This window comes from Zootoca vivipara, chromosome 16, assembly GCF_963506605.1.
Source record: "Zootoca vivipara chromosome 16, rZooViv1.1, whole genome shotgun sequence".
NCBI classification, from domain to species: Eukaryota; Metazoa; Chordata; class Lepidosauria; order Squamata; family Lacertidae; genus Zootoca; species Zootoca vivipara.
The window spans coordinates 38,497,701-38,519,739 of record NC_083291.1 but is presented as its reverse complement, the minus strand read 5'-3'; the positions used below and the strand labels follow the sequence as shown (position 1 = coordinate 38,519,739).

At 45.0% G+C, this 22,039-nt stretch overlaps 1 protein-coding gene across 1 annotated transcript in view; it reads right to left on the bottom strand.

Annotated features, from left to right (window-relative positions):
* Nucleotides 1–5,093, bottom strand: part of BCAP31 (B cell receptor associated protein 31) — a 35,134-nt gene extending 30,041 nt beyond the window's left edge. The window contains exons 1-2 of the mRNA XM_035140481.2: nucleotides 5,002–5,093; nucleotides 1,438–1,598 (exon numbers count right to left, since the gene is read on the bottom strand). Coding sequence (XP_034996372.1) covers nucleotides 1,438–1,529 — 92 coding nt within the window. The 5' untranslated portion in view covers nucleotides 1,530–1,598; nucleotides 5,002–5,093. The remainder of the gene's footprint in view (nucleotides 1–1,437; nucleotides 1,599–5,001) is intronic.
* Between the last annotated feature and the right edge of the window lie 16,946 nt (nucleotides 5,094–22,039).

The window sequence follows — 22,039 nt, the reverse complement described above, 5'->3', positions numbered from 1 at the left end:
CCAGTTGTTCCTCTCTTGGGCTATTTAGGGGGCTGCAGACAAGCGACGACTGAGACTGGGATGGTAAACCTCCAGACATAGTTGGCCTATAACATTCCCATCATCCCCGAGTATTAGTCATGCTGGCTGGGGCTGATGGGAGTCTCAACAACATCTCGAAGGCTCTAGGTTCCCCCCACCCAGGTTACCTTTAAGGGTCAGACCCCAACTGCCTAACCTGACGCTATGGAGCCACTTTCAGGCAGAAGACATTTTGGGGTTGCATCAATGCTGTGGAGGGAGTGTAACTCCTGGAAGAAATCAGGAGGCAACTCGGTAATCGCCAAGCAACTAATGAAGAAGCCACTTTCCTCCCCATCCCCAGACAGTCCTCCGTCTGGATTAAACAGCAGCTGAAGAGATGCCAGAAGGAGATGGGAGGAAGGAATAGGTGAGGGGGGGAATGTGTATGCCATGATTCCAAAGAAGTGCAGAATGCAAGGTTGGGAAGAGAATTCAGCTTCCTGAGATTCTTGAGCATATCTATAGAAAACTAAGGTTCTGGGAAGGTATGTTTGTAAGGTGAGCAGTGCCTATCGTATGAAAGATTCCATCAACAATCAGGTCTCATTAACTGAATTATGCAAACTGACTAAGTTTACGAGCAGTGTTAGAAACTCAGATATAGATCACCAAATGGCATCTTAAACCAAGGCTGCGGTCACCACCCACCCCAGTGGGATTATTATTATTATTATTATTATTATCCAGAGATCTCCATGTGGTCACAATTGGACCCGCACCAGTCGCAACTGGCTAGTTCCGAACAGTGTTTACGAGTTTATGTAGCAAAACGTAGGTTTTCTTGCTGCAGAATCTTCAAAAAATGGATTTAGCATGCTACAGGATTTTATTTCTTAGTGCAACAAAATACAAACAGCCCTGATAGTAAGCTTTATTATCAACCTTTGTAACAGTAATAAAAAAATTACTTAGCCGCCCTTCACTATAAAGCCCCAGAGTTGCAGCACTTTTTAATAGGTATTTTAATCAGCTTAATACAAATTACAGCCAGAGAATAGGGTGGTTCCTAAGAACACTATCCAAGAACCATGTCCTACATAAGGGCTGTTGCACCATTTCCTAACCACAACCCACCTCTGAGCTACGTAACAGACATTTGCCAATATGGAACTTGGCTAAATAAACGGGAGTGACTTTTCATCCACCTCCTTGTCTCCTCTCACAGATTCCAGTGATGACCAGATATTAAAAATAATTTCCCATCGGTCTGCAAGTGCTAATCACTCTCACCCAGCTCAACCCACTGTCTCCTGCAACATCCTAGAAACCAAGGCCGAGAGAGGGTGTGATTGAGTCCTTAATTTTGTTACACAACAGCTGTGGCCTGGAAAGGCCCCTAGGTTCACCCGCAATCCCATCCCCACTTCAGCTCACCTTGTTGCTGAGATAAAGGGTATGCACAGGAGGAAAACAAGGAGGACTTCTGCATATAGGAAGGTGGCCACAGCCGCCCACTGGAGACTCATCCTGAGAAGCTTGGAAGGGACTCTACGTCGGAGAGGCAGAAGAGTTCACGGCTAGGATGCAATTCTTAGCTGGAAGAGAGAGAGAAGGCACTTGAATATGCAATTTGCTGGGCAAAATCCCCTATCTTGTACCCTTGCAGCAACAACCGCTCAGCTCTAAAGCTAAGGTTTAACCTGTATGGCACTCTGAAGAAGGAAGACGCCTCAGCTATCAGTTCCCTGTTATCTAACATTATTTAGGCAGCGCTGGGTAACCTATGGTCCTCCAGATGGCAATGGACTCCAAATCCCATCACTTCCAACTGGCATGGTCAATGGTCAGGGATGACCATTGGGAGTTGTACATCAACATCTAGAGGACCACAGGTTCTTCCCCTCTGCTTTCAAGACTGGCTAAGCTGATATACCATGCGAGTTCACTGCCATCTCAGAGGATAGCCTTTGAGTAAGCTCAGGCAGGGTCTGCCTGCAAGATGAGAGGCAGTGTATCTTGCTAGGGTTCCACAAGCGGAGCAAGTGCTGTTGCCTTTGTTATGGGCTTCCCAGAGGAATCTGGTTTGGCCATTACGAGAACAGGATGCTGGACTAGATGGGCCTCTGGCTCGATCCAGCAGGGCTCCAAAGTCTGTAATGTTCATGAAACCAAAATCAACACACACACACACACAAAATGTATTTGGCACAACAGTCAGAACATGTCGTTAAGCTGCTCAAGAACTGGAACAAGTTTGTTCTTTTTCCTTAGGTAATTAGGTTCACCCTCACATTTTACCATTGCGTTTTACAGTGGTATCTCTAGTTAAGAACTTAATTTGTTCCAGAGGTCCGTTCTTAACCTGAAACTGTTCTTAACCTGAAGCACCACTTTAGTTAATGGGGCCTCCCGCTGCCACCACGCCACTGGAGCATGATTTCTGTTCTCATCCTGAAGCAAAGTTCTTAAACCGAGGTACTATTTTTGGGTTAGCGGAGTCTGTAACCTGAAGCGTTTGTAACCTGAAGTGTTTGTAACCCGAGGTACCATACCACTGCATTATTTTGTACCTTGTGAGCTGCCCCAAATACATGTTATATAAATACAGTTTGTTTTATGATAATTTTGATTGTTCCTATTTTTTGTACAGTTTATCATCATCATTTTAATTTAGTTTCACCCTAAGGTTGCAGGGCAAGTCACAACAATTAAAAAACTAACAATTGAACAACACAAAAAATAGGGAGGGTCCTAGTCTGTAATTTTATATATACCACTTTAAAATGTTAATGACTTTAAAAATAAATATATTCTTTATATTAAATAAATATATTCTTAACACAGCTTGCTCCATGGGAGATTTCTGTTTGCAATCCAGACAGAGATGGATAAATTAACGCAGCTCCCAGCCAGAGCCATTAATGAAAAGTGCCCTATGATAATCTTCTGCTGTCTCTTTAGATCAAGGTCTTCTCTTTCTCCTTCCCACCCCCATTTTGATTTTACCTTCAGATTAGGGTTGGGGGAATCTGTGACCTTTCAGATGTTATTGGACTGCAGCTCCCTCCCACCAGCTCCAGCCAATGACCTATGTAGCTCAACAACTTCAAGGGCCACAGGTTTCCCATCCCTGCTTTAGCACAGTCTAACACAGGGTCCCCAAACTAAGGCCCGGGGGCCGGATGCGGCCCACGTGAGCCAATTGTGCGGCTCCCCACCGCCCGTTCTTATTGGCGCACCGCGGTGCGGTTGCCCGTCTTCAGGTCAGTGCAGTGCCAGAAATAGCTTGTGCGCATGCGTGGGCCGGAGGGCAGGGGAACGCGCTCCCATACGCATGCACACAAGCTATTTCTGGTGCTGCACCGGCCCGGAAGTGCACCAGAAATGACATCTGCGCATGCGCAGAAGCCATTTCCGGCGCCTCGCCACACCAGAAAAAGCGAGTGTGTGCGCGTATGGGAGCGTGTTACCCCGCCCTTCAGCCCGCCACGTGATTGGCACCAGAGGAACTGGCCCGAAGCCATGTAAGTTTGGGGACCCCTGGTCTAACACAAATAAGCAGGGGGCGTGGGACAGGGTCTGACACCCCGCGAAAAACACTTTTAGGGAAAGGAACAGAAGTAGCGCTTTCTGCTCAGTGTCATCTTTCCTGCTCAAATGTTTAGGGAGTGATGCTGCCATGGACACCAGGATAGTGCCCCACCTAACAGGCTGTTCATTCAGTAACAACTTGCAGGCCTCCAGCCCCACAGCAAGCATCAGTGCCTAGAAGCAAGCAATATTTCACCCTTTGCTACCTTTACAACCTTTGCACAGACCCAATGGATGAGTTGCATTTGAGACTAGAAAGCTCTTCTCCAATATTTCAGCATAATACAGTACTTGAAAAAGTGCAGGCATGGAGGCAATCCTGGAACAGGCCGCCAGGACAGCGGAGGGGTTGCCACAGCCTATTCACTGCCTTTTATCTGAGCATTTTGTGCAGAAATAGACCACCAGGGGCTTAAAGAGACACTTGCAGCAAACAGGTTTCGTTTGCCATTCCCTGCCTAACTTCCACGCCCAGAGAAAGCACCAGAAAAAGTTCTATCAGCCTCCCACAGGGTTACACCATCAGCCACATTCGGAGAACACGTGGGCAGGGCAAGAAAAATCATTCCCTATACAGTATGTACTTGGAACACAGCTACCGTATCAAAACAAGGTGCAAAGCAAAAATTTTGTTTGCTACGGAAACCTAAGGCCTTACAAGGGGGTGGGGGAGTTCTGTCTAACGCTAAAACTTGCTTCTAGGTTGTTAAACTTTAGAAATGTCCGAGCAATAAGACAGAGCCGTAGCTACGAGGGGGGGGCGGGGGATAGCCGGGTTTTTTGCCCCGGGTGAAGCCTCGGGGGGGGGCACCAGGCTGTGTGCGTTCGCAAATGCATGGTTGCGTCTTTAACCCGGGTGAAATAAACAAAGCCTAGTTTCGCCCCTGCAATAAGGCAATGCATTTTCTCCCACGCTTTATAGCCAGCAGAACCAGCCGCAGTATCCAACAGGGCTCCTGGGCTCTAGAACTCCCGCGAACCACAAAGGAGGCAGGATTGTTGCAGAACAGGTCTGTGCACGCCTCTTCCCACACAAACGCCCAAGAGGGGCAGCAAATGGAGAAACCTGCGCGCTGATGGGTTTCGTCCGCTGCCTCCGAGGAGCCTCACCCGCAGCACCCACAAGGCAGGGAGACACGCAGCCCAAGAGGAACGTGGGGAAGAGTTAATTGCACGCGACTAAAAGCTGGCTGCGCCTGGGGATGGGAATTAAGGGAGCTTGCTTCCCGCCCCCGCCAGATTTCAGAGGGGCAAGAGGGGGAAAGGCACAGCGAGAAGAGCATGCGGAGGGGAGAGCGCGAAAACCCACGCCGGAGCCCCTCTTTCCTGGGAAGGACTCGGCCCTGGCCCCTGCCCTGCTCCCGCGCACTGCCCCCAGGGGCCAAGGCCGGGCGGCGCCCCACTTACCAGGCCCTCCAGCAGAGCCCAGCTGCGGCCGAAGTCGGAACTAGAAGGCTGGCAGGCCCCGCCTCTCCCGGCGGTGGGCGCGGCATCTCAGGGTCTCGTCGGCCGGGCGGAAGAGGGCGGCCGAGCCGGGCGGAAGACGCCTCGCCATCGCCGCCTTCTCCGCGCGCATTGCATTCTCGCCGTTGCTGTTGCATCTTTATTTTTATTTTATTGTTTGGTTTGGTTTGGTTTCTTCCTATGCAAAGGGAGGAACTCCACAGGGAGCTCAAGCCCTGGCAAAGGAAGCGGGTGTCGTAAAAGAGTAGAAAAGTTGTTTTCTTGGGATTCTCTCGAAAGGGCAGGAGAGTTGCGCGCACATGCGCGCCTCCAAGGGACCTCCATTTTAGGTTGGGCGCTTGCAATGTGGGGCTGCCCCATTGAGCCGATGAGTCGGTTTTACGGCTACTGTATATATATAAAAAAGATGCATACATATAGCGGGCACACGCTTCGCAGAAAAATGGGAAGAGGGGTTTCTTGCAACAGAAAAATACCGATCGGCCTTGCTTTCCTCAACTGGTTCCTGCCTCCACTCATTCTTCTCTGACCGATAATGAGCAGCGGATCCTGGGTCCCTTGATGGGAAGTTGGGACTTTAAAAGTCTAACCCCAAATTTTATTGCCGGTATAATATTACTTGACTTGCCACTTTTGCATGAGGAGCTGCGCCCAAAAAGCAGCTCACAGCAAACGTAGCAAAGCCTTGGAAAGGCAAACGTGCAAGATGCAGAGTGTGCCAGCAAAAAAAAATTTAAAAAGCAATTTAGCAGACGCAGAATAAATTGAGTATTACCACCACACACAAACAACCCACCCAACACCAATCTAGGCTTAAGTACATAAATACAAAGCAAAAAGGAAAGTTAACCCACAATGAAGTTTGTGGTACTGATCTTGCTGCACCCAAAGGAGCCTGGCTCTGGGTTTTGCTTCTGCACAGTTTGCATAGGAGTGAACTGCAAGACCCCAGAGTGATGGTGTTCTCTGGACAGTGAGCCTGCAGTGGGCACTGTAGTTGACCCCTCACAGAGTTACAATCCCCAGCAACCCCAAGGTACCAGTGCCCTCAAGTATTTTCAGGGGCAAGAATGTGCTTCAAAATATGCTTTAAAGAAATAGCATGTATACATGGGAAGCTGGCTACAGGATAGCCAGACCTGTCTTATACCTGGACAGATTGTCAGCCCATCTTCCCCAGTATATTCTATTATTAACTGCTAGCATCCCTCACAAAGGTGTCTTTCCTCATAAGCAACTTGAGATCCTAAACTAACAAATGAAAAAAAAAGACTTAACAGAATCTGGGACCTTGCACATGCAAAGCAAGTCTGCTTTCACTGAGCAGTGGTGTGTCCACTTTTCACCTGGCCTTGCTGGCTAGGCAAACATTGCAGTCTCCAGCCACCCCTTCCAAGGAAAATGCCACCCCTCGTCCCCTGCCCCCCCACTGCCCATTGTGGGGAGAGTGGCCTGTTGGGCATGGCAGCTTGCAAGCAACACAAGTGCCTTGAACCACCAGTATTCAACACACCATCACCTTTCCCATAGGAAGGGCAGGTGGCCACACAGCTGCCAAGCACTCCTAAGCTTACCTCCCAGTTGTGGAGCTGGTGAAGTGGCAGGGATCAAAAGCTCACTCCACAGAAATTTGCAGCAAGGTTTTTAGTGGGCTGCCAGTTTTCTGTGCAACAGCATCCCTCTGAGATATGACATGCTGCAGTTTGTACTGTTACAAAAGTTGGGTACTCTCTGCCAAGCGGTAGAAAGATTCCAGGAGGTTCCAGGCGCTCCTTTGGAAACTTGAAGACGCAGTGGAGACTGTTGTAGCTTTAAGAAAAATGATTAATTCACATATTTACACCTTCAGACTGCATGGAGGGAGTCCAGATCTTACAGCATGGTCATGTCAAGCAGCCATGGAGACATCTCTCCCAGCCAGCCAGCCCAAGATGGATCTCTCTCTCTCTCTCATCTCCTCCTTCCCAGCACATCTTGCAAAAGACAGTCTTTACCAGGCATCCCCAAACTTTGGCCCTCCAGATGTTTTGGACTACAATTCCCATCTTCCCCAACCACTGGTCCTGTTAGCTAGGGATCATGGGAGTTGTAGGCCAAAACATCTGGAGGGCTGCAGTTTGGGGATGCCTGGTCTTTACCTTTCAGCTCACATCCAGTTAGTTACCCTGGCAACTTTCTATCTATCCAGGCCCAAGATTCCTCTTAAATGAGCCATCAACACCTTTTTGTCATGTTAATGCCTCTATCCCAGGTGAGGTTCTGGCTTGGAAAGAAGCTTGGCCTGTATTTTTCCACTGGCCTGCAATCTTCCCTTCAATACTCCAAATAAAATCCTCCCATTTATTAATTTATAGGGTTTGGGGGGTGGGTCCCCCCAAACATAACAGTATTTTTCAGAAACAATTGAAGACTTTTTATTTCAACAAGCTTTTGCAACGGAAAGAACAACTTGAGTGCTCATTTTGTATTGTTTTCAACCTATATTTAGCTATTTTTTCCTGTTTAAAAATATATGTTAGCTGTTTTGCGGTATGTTTGTAAATCACTTTGACATGCATTTGGAAGGCAAAAAATTAATATGAGTGAATAAACAATACAGCTTCAAAGTAGCTTTTGGAATTGGTGACGTGTGCTTAGGGTCACAGCCTCAGCTCCCTCCATAAACCTGGGACTAATAAAATCGGACTATATTCCTCAGCCTCCCTCTTTCCCCAAATCTGCAGTATGGGGATAATAATTGTGTCTACATATGTAGCACATTTTTTAAAAAAAAGTAAATTCACAGCAAAAAAAATGTTATGCTATACAGTACAGTCCTATCTTTATTTTATTTATATTTCCTTTTATTTTTGTAATATTGAATATATTCTACTTTGGGTGCAGCTCTTGGTGGGAAAGTGGCATGGAGGTTAATTAATCAAATCAGTCAGTCCCATTTCTTTTGCTTCCCTGTTTTTAACTGAGGAGTTTGTAGAGCTGCCAAATAACAGCTGTCCTAAATAGCTAGGTTTTTCCGCTTTCTCCTGTCATCTGTTTTCACTTCTGCCCCACTAAACTTGGAGGGTGATTGAGGGGGGGTGGCGGAATAGTGTCAAAAGTTAACTGCAAAATGGACAAGTCTACTCTGATCCAGGGAGGAGGAAACAATACTATAAAATGAGAACTGTCTGGGGCACAACCATGAGGCAATGGCGCCAGATTGCCGGAAGAAATATCAACAACCTCAGATATGCAGATGACACAACCTTGATGGCAGAAAGTGAGGAGGAATTAAAGAACCTTTTAATGAGGGTGAAAGAGGAGAGTGCAAAATATGGTCTGAAGCTCAACATCAAAAAAACCAAGATCATGGCCACTGGTCCCATCACCTCCTGGCAAACAGAAGGGGAAGAAATGGAGGCAGTGAGAGATTTTACTTTCTTGGGCTCCTTGATCACTGCAGATGGTGACAGCAGTAACGAAATTAGAATATGCCTGCTTCTCGGGAGAAACGCAATGACAAATCTAGACAGCATCTTAAAAAGCAGAGACATCACCTTGCCTACAAAGGTCCGTATAGTCAAAGCTATGGTTTTCCCAGTAGTGATGTATGGAAGTGAGAGCTGGACCATAAAGAAGGCTGATCGCCGAAGAATTGATGCTTTTGAATTATGGTGCTGGAGGAGACTCTTGAGAGTCCCATGGACTGCAAGAAGATCAAACCTATCCATTCTGAAGGAAATCAGCCCTGAGTGCTCACTGGAAGGACAGATCCTGAAGCTGAGGCTCCAATACTTTGGCCACCTCATGAGAAGAGAAGAATCCTTGGAAAAGACCCTGATGTTGGGAAAGATGGAGGGCACTAGGAGAAGGGGACGTCAGAGGACAAGGTGGTTGGACAGTGTTCTCGAAGCTACGAACATGAGTTTGACCAAACTGCGGGAGGCAGTGGAAGACAGGAGTGCCTGGCGTGCTATGGTCCATGGGGTCACGAAGAGTCGGACACGACTAAACAACAACAACAACAACAACAAGGCGCCAGCCTCAGACAGCAGAATCCACAGGAGTGGAAGATCCTGATATAGATCTTTATTTGCCCCTTTGTCCTAGAGACAGATCTTCACTCACCCCTTCTTCCCTGGGAGGGAGGGGGTACCATTTTGTGGTTTGCCTCAGGTGCCAAAATGTAATTAGCTGGCCCTGCTCATCATGCTTGGAGCAGCTCCCCACATCCCGTATTAGGCTCTGGACCCCCATAGGGCAAGGTTCAAAGTGGAACTGGGACCAAGGTCCACAAAGTGGAATTCTTAAATTCATTTGTATCTCTGTGGTTCCTGCTTTCATCAGAACTGCAGTGCTGAATTTATTTATTTATTGTGTTTTAATTATGTGATAAAAAGAGGAAAGGGGGCATGGCGACCAGGAACAGATGGAGGGGATACAGTTCTAGTCATAGGTTTCTGTTTCTGGTACTTGAAAAAGAAAAGGGCTTTTATTGGTACTGTTATAAAATCATATTGGGGGGGTTGCAGGACACCATTATTAATGAACAGAGAGGGGTAACCACAGCTTGACAGCTACGGCTACCCAGAGTCCTTCGCACCACCATTTCGCCGCCACAGCTTGGCTCTCCTTCCCTCCACAGACCCGCACCCCCTCCGCAGGGATTAACATATTCAAACACCTCCTAAAATCCAACATAAACTCTGCATTTCCCCTTCGCCTAAGGACAAGCATATGCAACCCTTGCCTAGACATCTGCATTTCCCCTTCGCCTAAGGACAAGCATATGCAACCCTCGCCTAGACAATTATCACAGACAATTATCATAAACTCCACCAAGTAACGCAGCCCATTTTTATACAGCCTTACCATTTTATACAAACCTTATACAAACTTGCTATGAACTTTTACCTTCTCGTGATTATATGCTTGCTTCTTGTGATTATATGTCTGCTGGCCTTATGTGCCTTAAATGTGAGAAACCCCTTATATCCCTTGAAAGGCGTCCCTCCCTATATGCCTAAGAACCTAACCACAACCTCAGTATTACTCTTGATTAATTAGACTAGTGTTCCTCTGTATTAGAAAATAGGTTTGTTAGTATCTCTTTGTATTAGAAAACCACTGTTTTATATTTTAGAACTGTATACGTCAGGATGTATTAGAAATGTTTTCCATACTTATTTTCTGTGCAACCCTTCTCTGACCCCAAGCCCCCCTGAAACCTCCCCATCACCGTCCCATACCCAACGAAGGAAGACACGGACAATAGAAAGATTAGCTTGACAACTTTATTCAAATAAATTGCCATCCTCAACGTAGCCCACCCTTCCATGGCCTGGAGGAAAACACTGCCGGGCGGACTTCCACCCCATGGAAATCGCCAGGAACTGCCCCACCTCTGCACCCATCTTGACTGATTGCCCTTCCTGCCAAACAACAGGGAGCACCATCAACGACAGGAGAAGAGAGATTGACATCTCTCCATCTGAAAGGAAGAGTCATCTCCGCACCCCGTCGCCCTTGTCTCCCCCTCCCTCCTAGTCCAGAGATTTCCATGCATGAACAGGAGGGTATATAGGGGGACTTCACCATTTCCCGGGGTTCCTTCCTTCTTTCCAGAGGCAGGGACCCTACAGCTGTAGCTTTGCATTCTGCAATAAAGGGATCAGTTTGTTTTTCCTGACAGCATCGTGTGGTCTCTGTCATTTTCCCGGCGGAGCTGAACTTAGTGCAAATTTTGGAGCTTCCGACCCGCGTCTGTCCTTCTTAAAAGGCAACGCATTTTGGGGTACATTTTTCATAACAATATGGCGAGCCAGCCAGGAGACTCCGTTTAGCCGTACTCTTGGGGCGCCGTGGTTGGGGAGCCCAAGCGCACCCAGCCATTTGCAGGGGGGATCCCCTTCCCCGACTGTCCCTGGAGTTCTGGCCTAACTGGGATCCTTAGCGGGACCACACAGGGAAAACAAACAGGATCCAGACGGCCGTGGGGGTTGATTTTACAAGATTTTTCTTCTCCTGATTGTTGCGAGGTGACCAAGCTTCAGGAAAAGAAGGCAGCGCGCTGCGACGTGAGTATCAATAGGGAAATTGGCTTTTCGGGGTGGGAATTGTCACAGCAATCAAACTCTTTCCTATTTTTCATAGCCAAAAAAACCCAAAGCCCGTCGGAGTCTGCCCAGGCTGGAAGGTTTTGCGGCTGCCCTTTTCCTCCCCAAGGCTTGTTGTCCGTCGGAGTTTTGCCCAGATAGCGAGCCTTGGCAACTCTCCCTTCTCTCGCTTAGCTATCCCGGGTGAAGACGCCCCTCTGCCATGGCGACCTTTTGTTAGGTATGACCCATGACCAGAGATTGCAAGTGCGCCCGTTCCCTTTTCCTACTTTTCATTCCTCAGGTCCGATCTGGCATTGCGTAGGCAAGCGTTCAGTAGGACCTGAGTCTAGAGAGCAAGAGGCAGGGAGATTGCTGTGGCACTATTAAATTGTGGGTGGGAATAAGAGTCCTCCTCGGAGTGTGCCCACTTTCCTAGAACGTTTTCCTAAGGAGACTTTCCAAACCCCATTTTTCCCTTAGAGAGCCCTTTAGCAAACCTTCCCAAGCCCACTTTCCTATCGGAGTCGGTCCACTTTCCTATCGGAGTCTGTCCACTTTCCTTAGACGTGCCCCACGTTCCCAAGGAGTCCCCAGAACCCCGAGAGACCCCACAGCCCCGTCGGAGACTGCCCAGGGCTAGAACTTGCGCAAGTGCCCCTTCGGAGACTGACCAGGGCAAAAATGGGTGCACCCCTGTCCAAAGAGACAACTCTGCAGGCTTCAGGGGAGAAATAAGCCCAAGGAGAGCTTACTTCCCGTCTGAACTCTGATAAACGCCTCCAATTGTATTTAAGAAATGTTTCAGGGTCTAAAAAAAAAAACAAAAGGAAAAACCAAAACAAAATGCAAGCTTGCTTAAATAATTTTTATGTAAGGGCTTGATCAACCCAAAAACATGGCAAATATTAAAAAGAGTGGAAGTAGTGTGTAAAGGTTTGTTTTAAAGAGGCTGTAGAAGGGTTTTTTTTCTCTCTCCAAAAGTATAAAGAGGTGTGTGTGTGTGTACCTACCCATTTTTCAACAGAAAAGAGGGGCAGGATGGAAGAAAATAAAGAGTTGTAACTTTGAAAATGCTTGCTCAATGCTTTGAAAAAAATTTCGAAACTTGAAAATATTCACTTCATAAACTCCAGCTATAAGTGGATAAGAGATGTACTCAATGTTTAGAAATGTTGTGGGGTTGTGTTTAGATTGGCCACAACATCCATAGACTGCCTTCTTAAGTGTGCATAGTTAAAACTGCCAACTTGTTTTAAATTTCTAGTATAAAGAAACCATGTTGAACCAATCAATCTTAAACATGATAAATATGAGAATGAGGTGTGCAAATGTTGTTATTGAGAGAGGCTACAAAGGGGAGTCTTTCTCCAAGTGACTAGAGGAATATTGACTAAAGGAAAATTGAACAGCTATTCCTATAAAGGTGATTTGTTTGTCAAAAGTAGAGCTTCCATAGCCAGGAATTGTCTATCTGAGTCTAGTTTTAACTTTGATTGTGTTGGACAGAAGGGTTATTGTCGGGCTCCTGATATCAGTCTCTTAAGGAAAAAAACTCATCTGCTAAAGGGTTCTGTATAAAGTTGGTATTTTCATTCAAATCTTGTGAATCCTGTATCTTAGAGGGTTAGACTAAATGACCTCAGGGTCCCTTCTAACTTCCATTTTAGAGCTATGTGAAAGGCAATGTGTCTGATGTGGTGATGGGTTGAAATTCAGCCCAGCTCTGCTTTCTGGCAAGGAAAGATTATTGGTTTTCAGAGTTGGAACAAGAGTGTCATTGTTGTTATGGAGTGATTATATAAGTTTTTATCACTTTCTCTATTAAGGTTTAAAGTTTAAGCACATATGAAAGTCTTGAACATTTCCCAATCTTTATCCAATCTTAAGATTTGCTAAAGGCTTCTATATAACGTTGGTACTTTTAATCTTCCCCTTCCTTATTTTTCCCTTAGTACACACGTGTGCTTCCGTGATAGGGCATAGCCCGTGTTTCCTTCCCAGTCAGGCATCTGTACTCAAATGTATGTGTATCCTAAGGGCGGTGATAGTGTTGAGATCCCCATATTTCAGAAGGGGTGGACTAGATTACTCAAGCACTGAAAAGTGAGTTTAAACTCTGGTGGCTTAGTGAAATGGCCTGAATTCAGTCAAGCTTTACTCTTTGGTGGAGAAGGATGGAAAGACAGATTTTTAAAGTTTGGCATGAAGAGTTTGAGGTGCCACTTAGAAAGAGGTAGAGATGGTATATCATACATTGGAAATGAATGTCTGGTGTTTTTCCCCCCCCCCACCATATTGTCAGCTATTTTTTAACTGCAAAACTCCACCCAACAGTTCAAGCACATACAAATTCATAATCAAGCAGAATGAGCCTTGACCATCCCTGTACATAAAGGCCAGAAGAATTAGTCTGGAAGATGGTGAGGCTGAGATGAGTGAGAATGTTGAATATCATTAAGTCTGCTCTGGCCATATCACCCATAGATAAGGGGGCAGAGAATTTAGTCTGCCATGGCTGTAATAAATTAATTAAAAACAAACGAAAACATTTGCAATCACGAATTCACCCCGAACCCTGTAGATAAAGGGGGCAAATCAAGATTTATTTTGCCTGGGGTATGAGATGTTTATATAGTACAGTAAACATGGCTAATTAGTGCCATGACTTCATTAAGGAGTTTAATTTGACCAAACTTTTATTGCAGCTTTCTTGTGAAAGTATTGGGTTGGGTTGTCTGTGAAAACATTGGGTTGTCTGGATGTTGAAGTTTTATATATTTAAAGTTTAAGATTTATAAGCCTGCTTCCTAAGCAGCAAGGAACAGGAAGTAAGAGGTGTCAGAAATATCTCAGGACACAAAAGCTATAGAAATGGATTTAAACTGACCAAAATTAATTTAATTTGACCACTTTTTGTTGCTGGTTTGGTGGAAGTGTAAATTGTTGGGTTTCTGTGTAAAATCTAACCTATTCACCCTTCCCTTCCTCTATTCAAATGGTAATTTAGCCAACACCAGCAACACTTTCAAGTGGTACAATGGATTTCTGAATCATGAACTTTGTACATGCACAGAGGCTATGCCAGCTTGAAGAGAAAAATAGAGAGAAAAAGGAGGTTAAAAACAAAACAAAACAAAAACAGCAACCAAATGCTGAAGTGCCTGTGCCATGCAGGGGAAAATTTGTTTAAATTTCCTTATGTGTCTTTGACTCCAGGGGGTCACTTGAGAAAACAAAAGGGTCAAGTGTTGGACCATCATTCCAAATCTAATATGCAAAATTCTTTCCAGAGGTAAATATCTCAGCACTCCCACTTTGAGTTCATCGCTTGAGTACTTTCATCGCTTGAGTACTTTTTGTTGCTGTTTGTTTCCCCTTTCAACAGGATACTGATTGTGATTTTAGTCAAGGGCTTAGAAAAAAAACTCCAGACTATGCAAACCAAGGGTCTGCTCCCCCTTTCCAATGGGTATTCAGGAAGCACCTTCAGATACTTATCTCGCATTTGCATTTCACCCCAAGCATTAACTCCTGCATAACCTCCCCCCTTGCAAAGTTCCAACCTAACATGCAAAAATTATTCTCACAGCTTTCCCAGGAAGAACATTTCTAAAGGATATGTGAACCTTTAAGAAGACTAAACTCCAGTAACAAGTGTTTATTTTTTCCTTTCTCCCACAGCAAAAAAAAAAGGGGGGGGAGTGAAGTGATACAAACAGTAATTTCCTTTTTCCTCTTTTATTATTTCTCTTTGGCTTTGACGCTTCTCTTTAGCTTACAAATAATCTGCTTCCATTTATTAAATCAGTTTTTCCATTATGTCTATGAAATTAATCTAACCATACTTGTACAACTTTAGATTGCTACTCTTTATTTTCATTTGAGATGCTCATTATTAGAAATTGTGTGTTTTAGCATTTATTTATTTATTTTGGTTCCTCATATGTCAGTGTTTTGTTTTGTTATATTTTGGGGCATGTCCATCAGTCCATCACGTGGAATGCCAATATTAACCTGTATGGTCTTTATAATGTCTTCATATTATTTGATAATAATTTTTTTTAAATCTGAGATTTTTGTGTCAAGTCCTTCTTAAAAAAAAAAATTGTTGTTTGAGTGGTAATCTAAATATCATTTTGTTTTTATTTATGCATTTTTTCTATTTCTACTTTTTCTTCCTGTACATACGAATGTAGCATCTAAGTCATTCTTTCCTGTAAATAATAATAGTAATAATAATCCCTTTCAAACAGGATACGCGAACCTCCAAGAGAATTCAGAACCACACATGGAAAATGTTAATAACTTATCAATTGTGTCCTAATTAACAAAATTGTTGTCCTCCACAGCCAAACTACGTGAAGTAAATTAAACAGACTGAGTAGACAATAACAGCAGTAATTAAATATGAATGATAATAATAATATTTAAATGAATAAAATGCTTAACTATGATCACATATTATTTGCAGCTTCCCAAGAAGAACTTTATAGAATATTTTCCCCTTTATTATTATTATTATTTAACTAATTATATCTTCAGGCCCCAACCCCCTACAGGCCTATTTTCAAAAGGATGTTTTACAGGAAATCAAATGCTAATACCATCCCCTCACCACCTTACCAACCTGCCAATGCATCACAGTGGCCGCAACAATTTATTCCCATAAAAGACTTGAGAAACTAAGTAATTGAATTATGAAGGGCATTTTATCTCTTAGCTATAATGTTTCAGCAAGGTTTAGAAGTGCTGTTAACTTCCTCCCAGTGACTCAAAGGCAGACAAGAAAAGCCCTTGTGCCCAAGGTTGGAAATACATGCAAAAGCAGCAAGAATTATCTCAAGTTCACCCAATTGCCTCAAGATATACAAATGGTGTAGACTTAACAATGTGAAGGTTTTATGCATTATGTGTTATTATGTAGGAATGCTGAAATGTGTCAAATGGGACGGACAAGGGGGGGGGAATGAGTTACAAGGATATTTCTTTTTTTATTTTAGACTGTGCCCTCAAGATTGTGCAACTGATATATAATTATGTTTTATGTTACGTGATATTCTGCAGAAACCTTGACCTATGTCTGACAAGTATATGTTATTTCCACAAAAGGGGGGGGGCATTTTTGTGTGTAATTGCTTTCATGTTTTATGTATAGTTAGTTATTGTATAGTGTAACATTCCTTATGCACCCAATGGTGGTATTATTCCTTATACGCCCAATGGAGGACTCGCCCAATGGAGGACTCATGTTTTCTAAAAGATCAGGCTATTGCATAGTCCATTGTTGAGATTTAGATCAATTTATGACCACATTTCCTTATCTCACCTGGCACTTTGTAGTGTGCCAGCCTTCTTTTTACCAAGAAGCAGTTTCAGGATTCATGAAACCAGCAGATACAAGAAGGTGTATATGCCTTGATTTACCTGGAATGATTCCTTATAGAATTAAATTGACCAATTTGGACATGTGCCCTTTTCAGAATGGTTTTTATGGGGCTGTATAAATTATAATTGGGTCAGTTCTAATTGGGCAAGTGAATCCAAGGTGCAAGTAGCTTTCTCCCTTTAAGAGTAACTGAGCAACTCCCTACTACAGTGCAAGACCAGAGCCTATAATAAAAAAATCCCATAGAAAGCCCAAGGCAAAGGCATCTCTCTCATGACATGTCCAAACCTGTGGCAGCTATGGTGAGTGCCAGGTGACATGGTCGATATGAAAGCCCTAAGGGGATTCACCAGGGATTGTTGCTGCTGTGCCATGATGGAGGTGTGAGACCAGAGGAGAGCTAGCTTTGACACCTGACAACACACAAAAAGGTAAAAACAAACAAACAAACTACGCTTTCCAGTCAATATTGGTGGATCTTCTGGTAAATGTAAAGCATAGACCACTTGTTTTTCCCATAAGTGCTAGAATACTGCTGCATACAGTGAAATGGAGAATGCGTCACTGTCGATTATATGAGGCAATGATTGGTTGTTACACAACAATATTGCCTCAGAGAGGGGACACTGTTATAAAATCATATTGGGGGGGTTGCAGGACACCATTATTAATGAACAGAGAGGGGTAACCACAGCTTGACAGCTACGGCTACCCAGAGTCCTTCGCACCACCATTTCGCCGCCACAGCTTGGCTCTCCTTCCCTCCACAGACCCGCACCCCCTCCGCAGGGATTAACATATTCAAACACCTCCTAAAATCCAACATAAACTCTGCATTTCCCCTTCGCCTAAGGACAAGCATATGCAACCCTTGCCTAGACATCTGCATTTCCCCTTCGCCTAAGGACAAGCATATGCAACCCTCGCCTAGACAATTATCACAGACAATTATCATAAACTCCACCAAGTAACGCAGCCCATTTTTATACAGCCTTACCATTTTATACAAACCTTATACAAACTTGCTATGAACTTTTACCTTCTCGTGATTATATGCTTGCTTCTTGTGATTATATGTCTGCTGGCCTTATGTGCCTTAAATGTGAGAAACCCCTTATATCCCTTGAAAGGCGTCCCTCCCTATATGCCTAAGAACCTAACCACAACCTCAGTATTACTCTTGATTAATTAGACTAGTGTTCCTCTGTATTAGAAAATAGGTTTGTTAGTATCTCTTTGTATTAGAAAACCACTGTTTTATATTTTAGAACTGTATACGTCAGGATGTATTAGAAATGTTTTCCATACTTATTTTCTGTGCAACCCTTCTCTGACCCCAAGCCCCCCTGAAACCTCCCCATCACCGTCCCATACCCAACGAAGGAAGACACGGACAATAGAAAGATTAGCTTGACAACTTTATTCAAATAAATTGCCATCCTCAACGTAGCCCACCCTTCCATGGCCTGGAGGAAAACACTGCCGGGCGGACTTCCACCCCATGGAAATCGCCAGGAACTGCCCCACCTCTGCACCCATCTTGACTGATTGCCCTTCCTGCCAAACAACAGGGAGCACCATCAACGACAGGAGAAGAGAGATTGACATCTCTCCATCTGAAAGGAAGAGTCATCTCCGCACCCCGTCGCCCTTGTCTCCCCCTCCCTCCTAGTCCAGAGATTTCCATGCATGAACAGGAGGGTATATAGGGGGACTTCACCATTTCCCGGGGTTCCTTCCTTCTTTCCAGAGGCAGGGACCCTACAGCTGTAGCTTTGCATTCTGCAATAAAGGGATCAGTTTGTTTTTCCTGACAGCATCGTGTGGTCTCTGTCATTTTCCCGGCGGAGCTGAACTTAGTGCAAATTTTGGAGCTTCCGACCCGCGTCTGTCCTTCTTAAAAGGCAACGCATTTTGGGGTACATTTTTCATAACAGTACTCATCTCATTAAACTGAATTGGCTGCTACTGTTTAATTACCAAAAGGAATGTTCACCTCTGACCCCACGCTAGCTGTCAATTTAATGTTGTACTTTTAGTTTGGGTTGTGTGTTACTCTACATTTTCTTATCTCTGTGGAAACTAATAGAGCAATTGTCATGACACTACAGGAAACCTTGGTTGCCACGGCAATGCCAAAGGGTAGTGGCCTTAATGATTTCCAGGCAAATGAGACTTCAGGTTCCTGTTCGCAGGCGATAGGATCTTCCATGCAAAGGTAGAGAGGTGGAAATAACAGTAGCCAACAGTCCAAACTCCACATCCCCGGGTTCTTTTTAATCTTCTGGCTCCTCCAGGCCAGCCCAACACTGTTTTGCAGGGTGGAAGGCATGTTTATGTCAAAGCACTGCAGTGAAAAGACGATTCTAGCTCTGCCCTTTTTTTTACTTTTTTGTCTTTCTAAGCACAGGTTTCCAATTCTTGCCGTGGGGAGGATTCTAATAGGAACTGGAACTGGGTTCTGGCAGAGAAGCAGCTGCATGCCCATGCTTAGCGCATTGCACTCACAGTACTTTGCATATGTGCTCTTGAACACTTGCTGTGTGTGCAGCACCTACCCTTGGCTTAAAAAGGTAAAGGTAAAGGGACCCCTGACCATTAGGTCCAGTCGTGACCGACTCTGGGGTTGCGCGCTCATCTCGCATTATTGGCCAAGGGAGCCGGTGTACAGCTTCCAGGTCATGTGGCCAGCATGACAAAGCCGCTTCTGGCAAACCAGAGCAGCACATGGAAACACCGTTTACCTTCCTGCTGTAAGGTAAAGGTAAAGGGACCCCTGACCATTAGGTCCAGTCGTGACCGACTCTGGGGTTGCGCGCTCATCTCGCATTATTGGCCAAGGGAGCCGGTGTACAGCTTCCAGGTCATGTGGCCAGCATGACAAAGCCGCTTCTGGCAAACCAGAGCAGCACATGGAAACACCGTTTACCTTCCCGCTATAAGGTAAAGGTAAAGGGACCCCTGACCATTAGGTCCAGTCGTGACCGACTCTGGGGTTGCGCGCTCATCTCGCATTATTGGCCAAGGGAGCCGGTGTACAGCTTCCAGGTCATGTGGCCAGCATGACAAAGCCGCTTCTGGCAAACCAGAGCAGCACATGGAAACACCGTTTACCTTCCCGCTGTAAGGTAAAGGTAAAGGGACCCCTGACCATTAGGTCCAGTCGTGACCGACTCTGGGGTTGCGCGCTCATCTCGCATTATTGGCCAAGGGAGCCGGTGTACAGCTTCCAGGTCATGTGGCCAACATGACAAAGCCGCTTCTGGCAAACCAGAGCAGCACATGGAAACGCCGTTTACCTTCCCGCTGTAGCGGTTCCTATTTATCTACTTGCATTTTGATGTGCTTTTGAACTGCTAGGTTGGCAGGAGCTGGGACCAAGCAATGGGAGCTCACCCCGTCACAGGGATTCGAACCGCCAACCTTCTGATCAGCAAGCCCTAGGCTCAGTGGTTTAACCACAGCGCCACCTGGGTCCCTTGTACCTTCCCGCTGTAGCGGTTCCTATTTATTTACTTGCATTTTGACGTGCTTTCGAACTGCTAGGTTGGCCGGCGACCCTTGGCTTACTCGGAACAAATACTAACCATAGTTACAGCAGAGGACCCAGTCATTTAGGACCTGGCTTCTGCTGTGATGCATTTATGCATGTAGTCAAACAGACTTTGCAAGCATCACGGCCAAAGGAGCAGACTGATCACCAAGGACACACCAACTTTCCTCCAGTCACCATGGCTAGCTCAGTTTAGCAGCAAGCCTGAAAGGAATGTTTTATTGGATCCTAATGTGGCTGTTATTGTGAAACTTGTCACGGGGTCCTTGCTCATAGCAGCATTCTTGCTTCCTAGCCTTTGGTTATATAAGGATGTGATGTAAGCATGACATCAACAAAAAAATTGCTTTGTGAAAGAGATACAGGCCGTGAAGTCATGGAAACCCTTTGAGTTATTGTGAAATCCCAGGCAGTTGTTTCGTAAAGAATGCAAACTGAAAGATCTTGAGGCTTAATCACAAACCTTGGGATGCGTTTCATCCCTGGGCATCCTGCATGAAGCTGGTGGGGAAACTTCAGGACTATGCTGACATTGGGGTTTTGAGGACTTCAACTCCTTCCTCGAAAAGAACTATGACCTTTAGCTCCTTCAGATTAAAAATACATCTGAGGGGTAAATTAAAGAACCCGCAGTGATAACAATCAGGACAGAGTCTAATTTTTATCTCTATGATGCCAGCTCTGAACTTTGTACACCTATTCACACTAGAGTTTTTAAAGCTTTTGCAATGTCTTACAGAAACTCTAAACATACTGAGCAGAGTATAGTTCAGGAACTCACAAAGACATAAAGCATTGGTGTGCTCAAATTTGAGCAGAGGTGGATTACTGAACTAGCAAACTACAGTAATCAATCCCCTTCTCATACACAAGCATACTTACCATATCCATTGAGCTCATGAAACCATTGATGCTGCCAAAACATTTCCCCTCAATATGCACCCATAACTCTGCATCTTCCAGGGCATGAAAGGAAGTAAATTCCATTCTGTTGGAAGATGCTTTCTGCGCTTGAAATGGTACCCCAGTAACTGCCTAGAACAGTCTGCCCAAACTGGTGCTCTCCATATATTTTGGACTACAACTCCAAAACACTGGAACTTGGTTGACCAATGACCACAGATGATGAGAGTTGGGGGTCTGGAGGGTTACCACAGGTTGCCCATCTCTACTCTAGATGGTCTTGGACAACAAGTCTCATGATCTCTTACCATTGGCATAGCTGCCAAGTTATCCCTTTTTAAAAGGGATTTTCCATTATGCTGAATAGGCTTCCTCGCGAGAAAAGGGAAAACTTGGCAGCTATGCATTGGCCATGGTGGCTGGGGCTGATGGAAATTAAAAGTCCAACAACATCTGGAAAGTTACCCAAACCTGGACAAACAGAAAGCCTTTTTGATATGATCTAACAACGCTATGCAACGGTACGCAATGCAGTTTCCTTTCTCCCACACACCATGATGGCTATGTTCTGCCTCCATGGCTGGAGGCGCAATACTTCTGAGTACCAATTGCTGAAAACTGGAGGAGAGGTGAGTGTTCTTGTGCTAGGATCCTGCTGGTGGGTAGGCATCTGGCTGGCCACAGTGAGAACAAGATGCCAGACTACATGGGCCATTGGCCCTGAACCAGGAGTGCTATTGTGTCTCTTTCATACACACACCCCACCCCCATCAGGACACGGAATTTGATTTAAAATATATTCTATATATGTTACTGGTTTTTCAAAACAACAAAACCGACATCCCACAGTACCCCCTTCTCACCCACCCCCTACCCTCCAAACAGAGGTTCCTTATGGCAAAAATATTTTCTTGACCTAGTGTGTTACATCAGGTTTTGTTGTCAAACCTTTAAAGCCCTCTACATTTATGTACCTATTATTAAGTACCTATTATTAATTAAGCACGCAATAACTGTGTTGTCTCGGGGAGTTGCAAGCAGTAAACATGCTCTTCCTCGGCG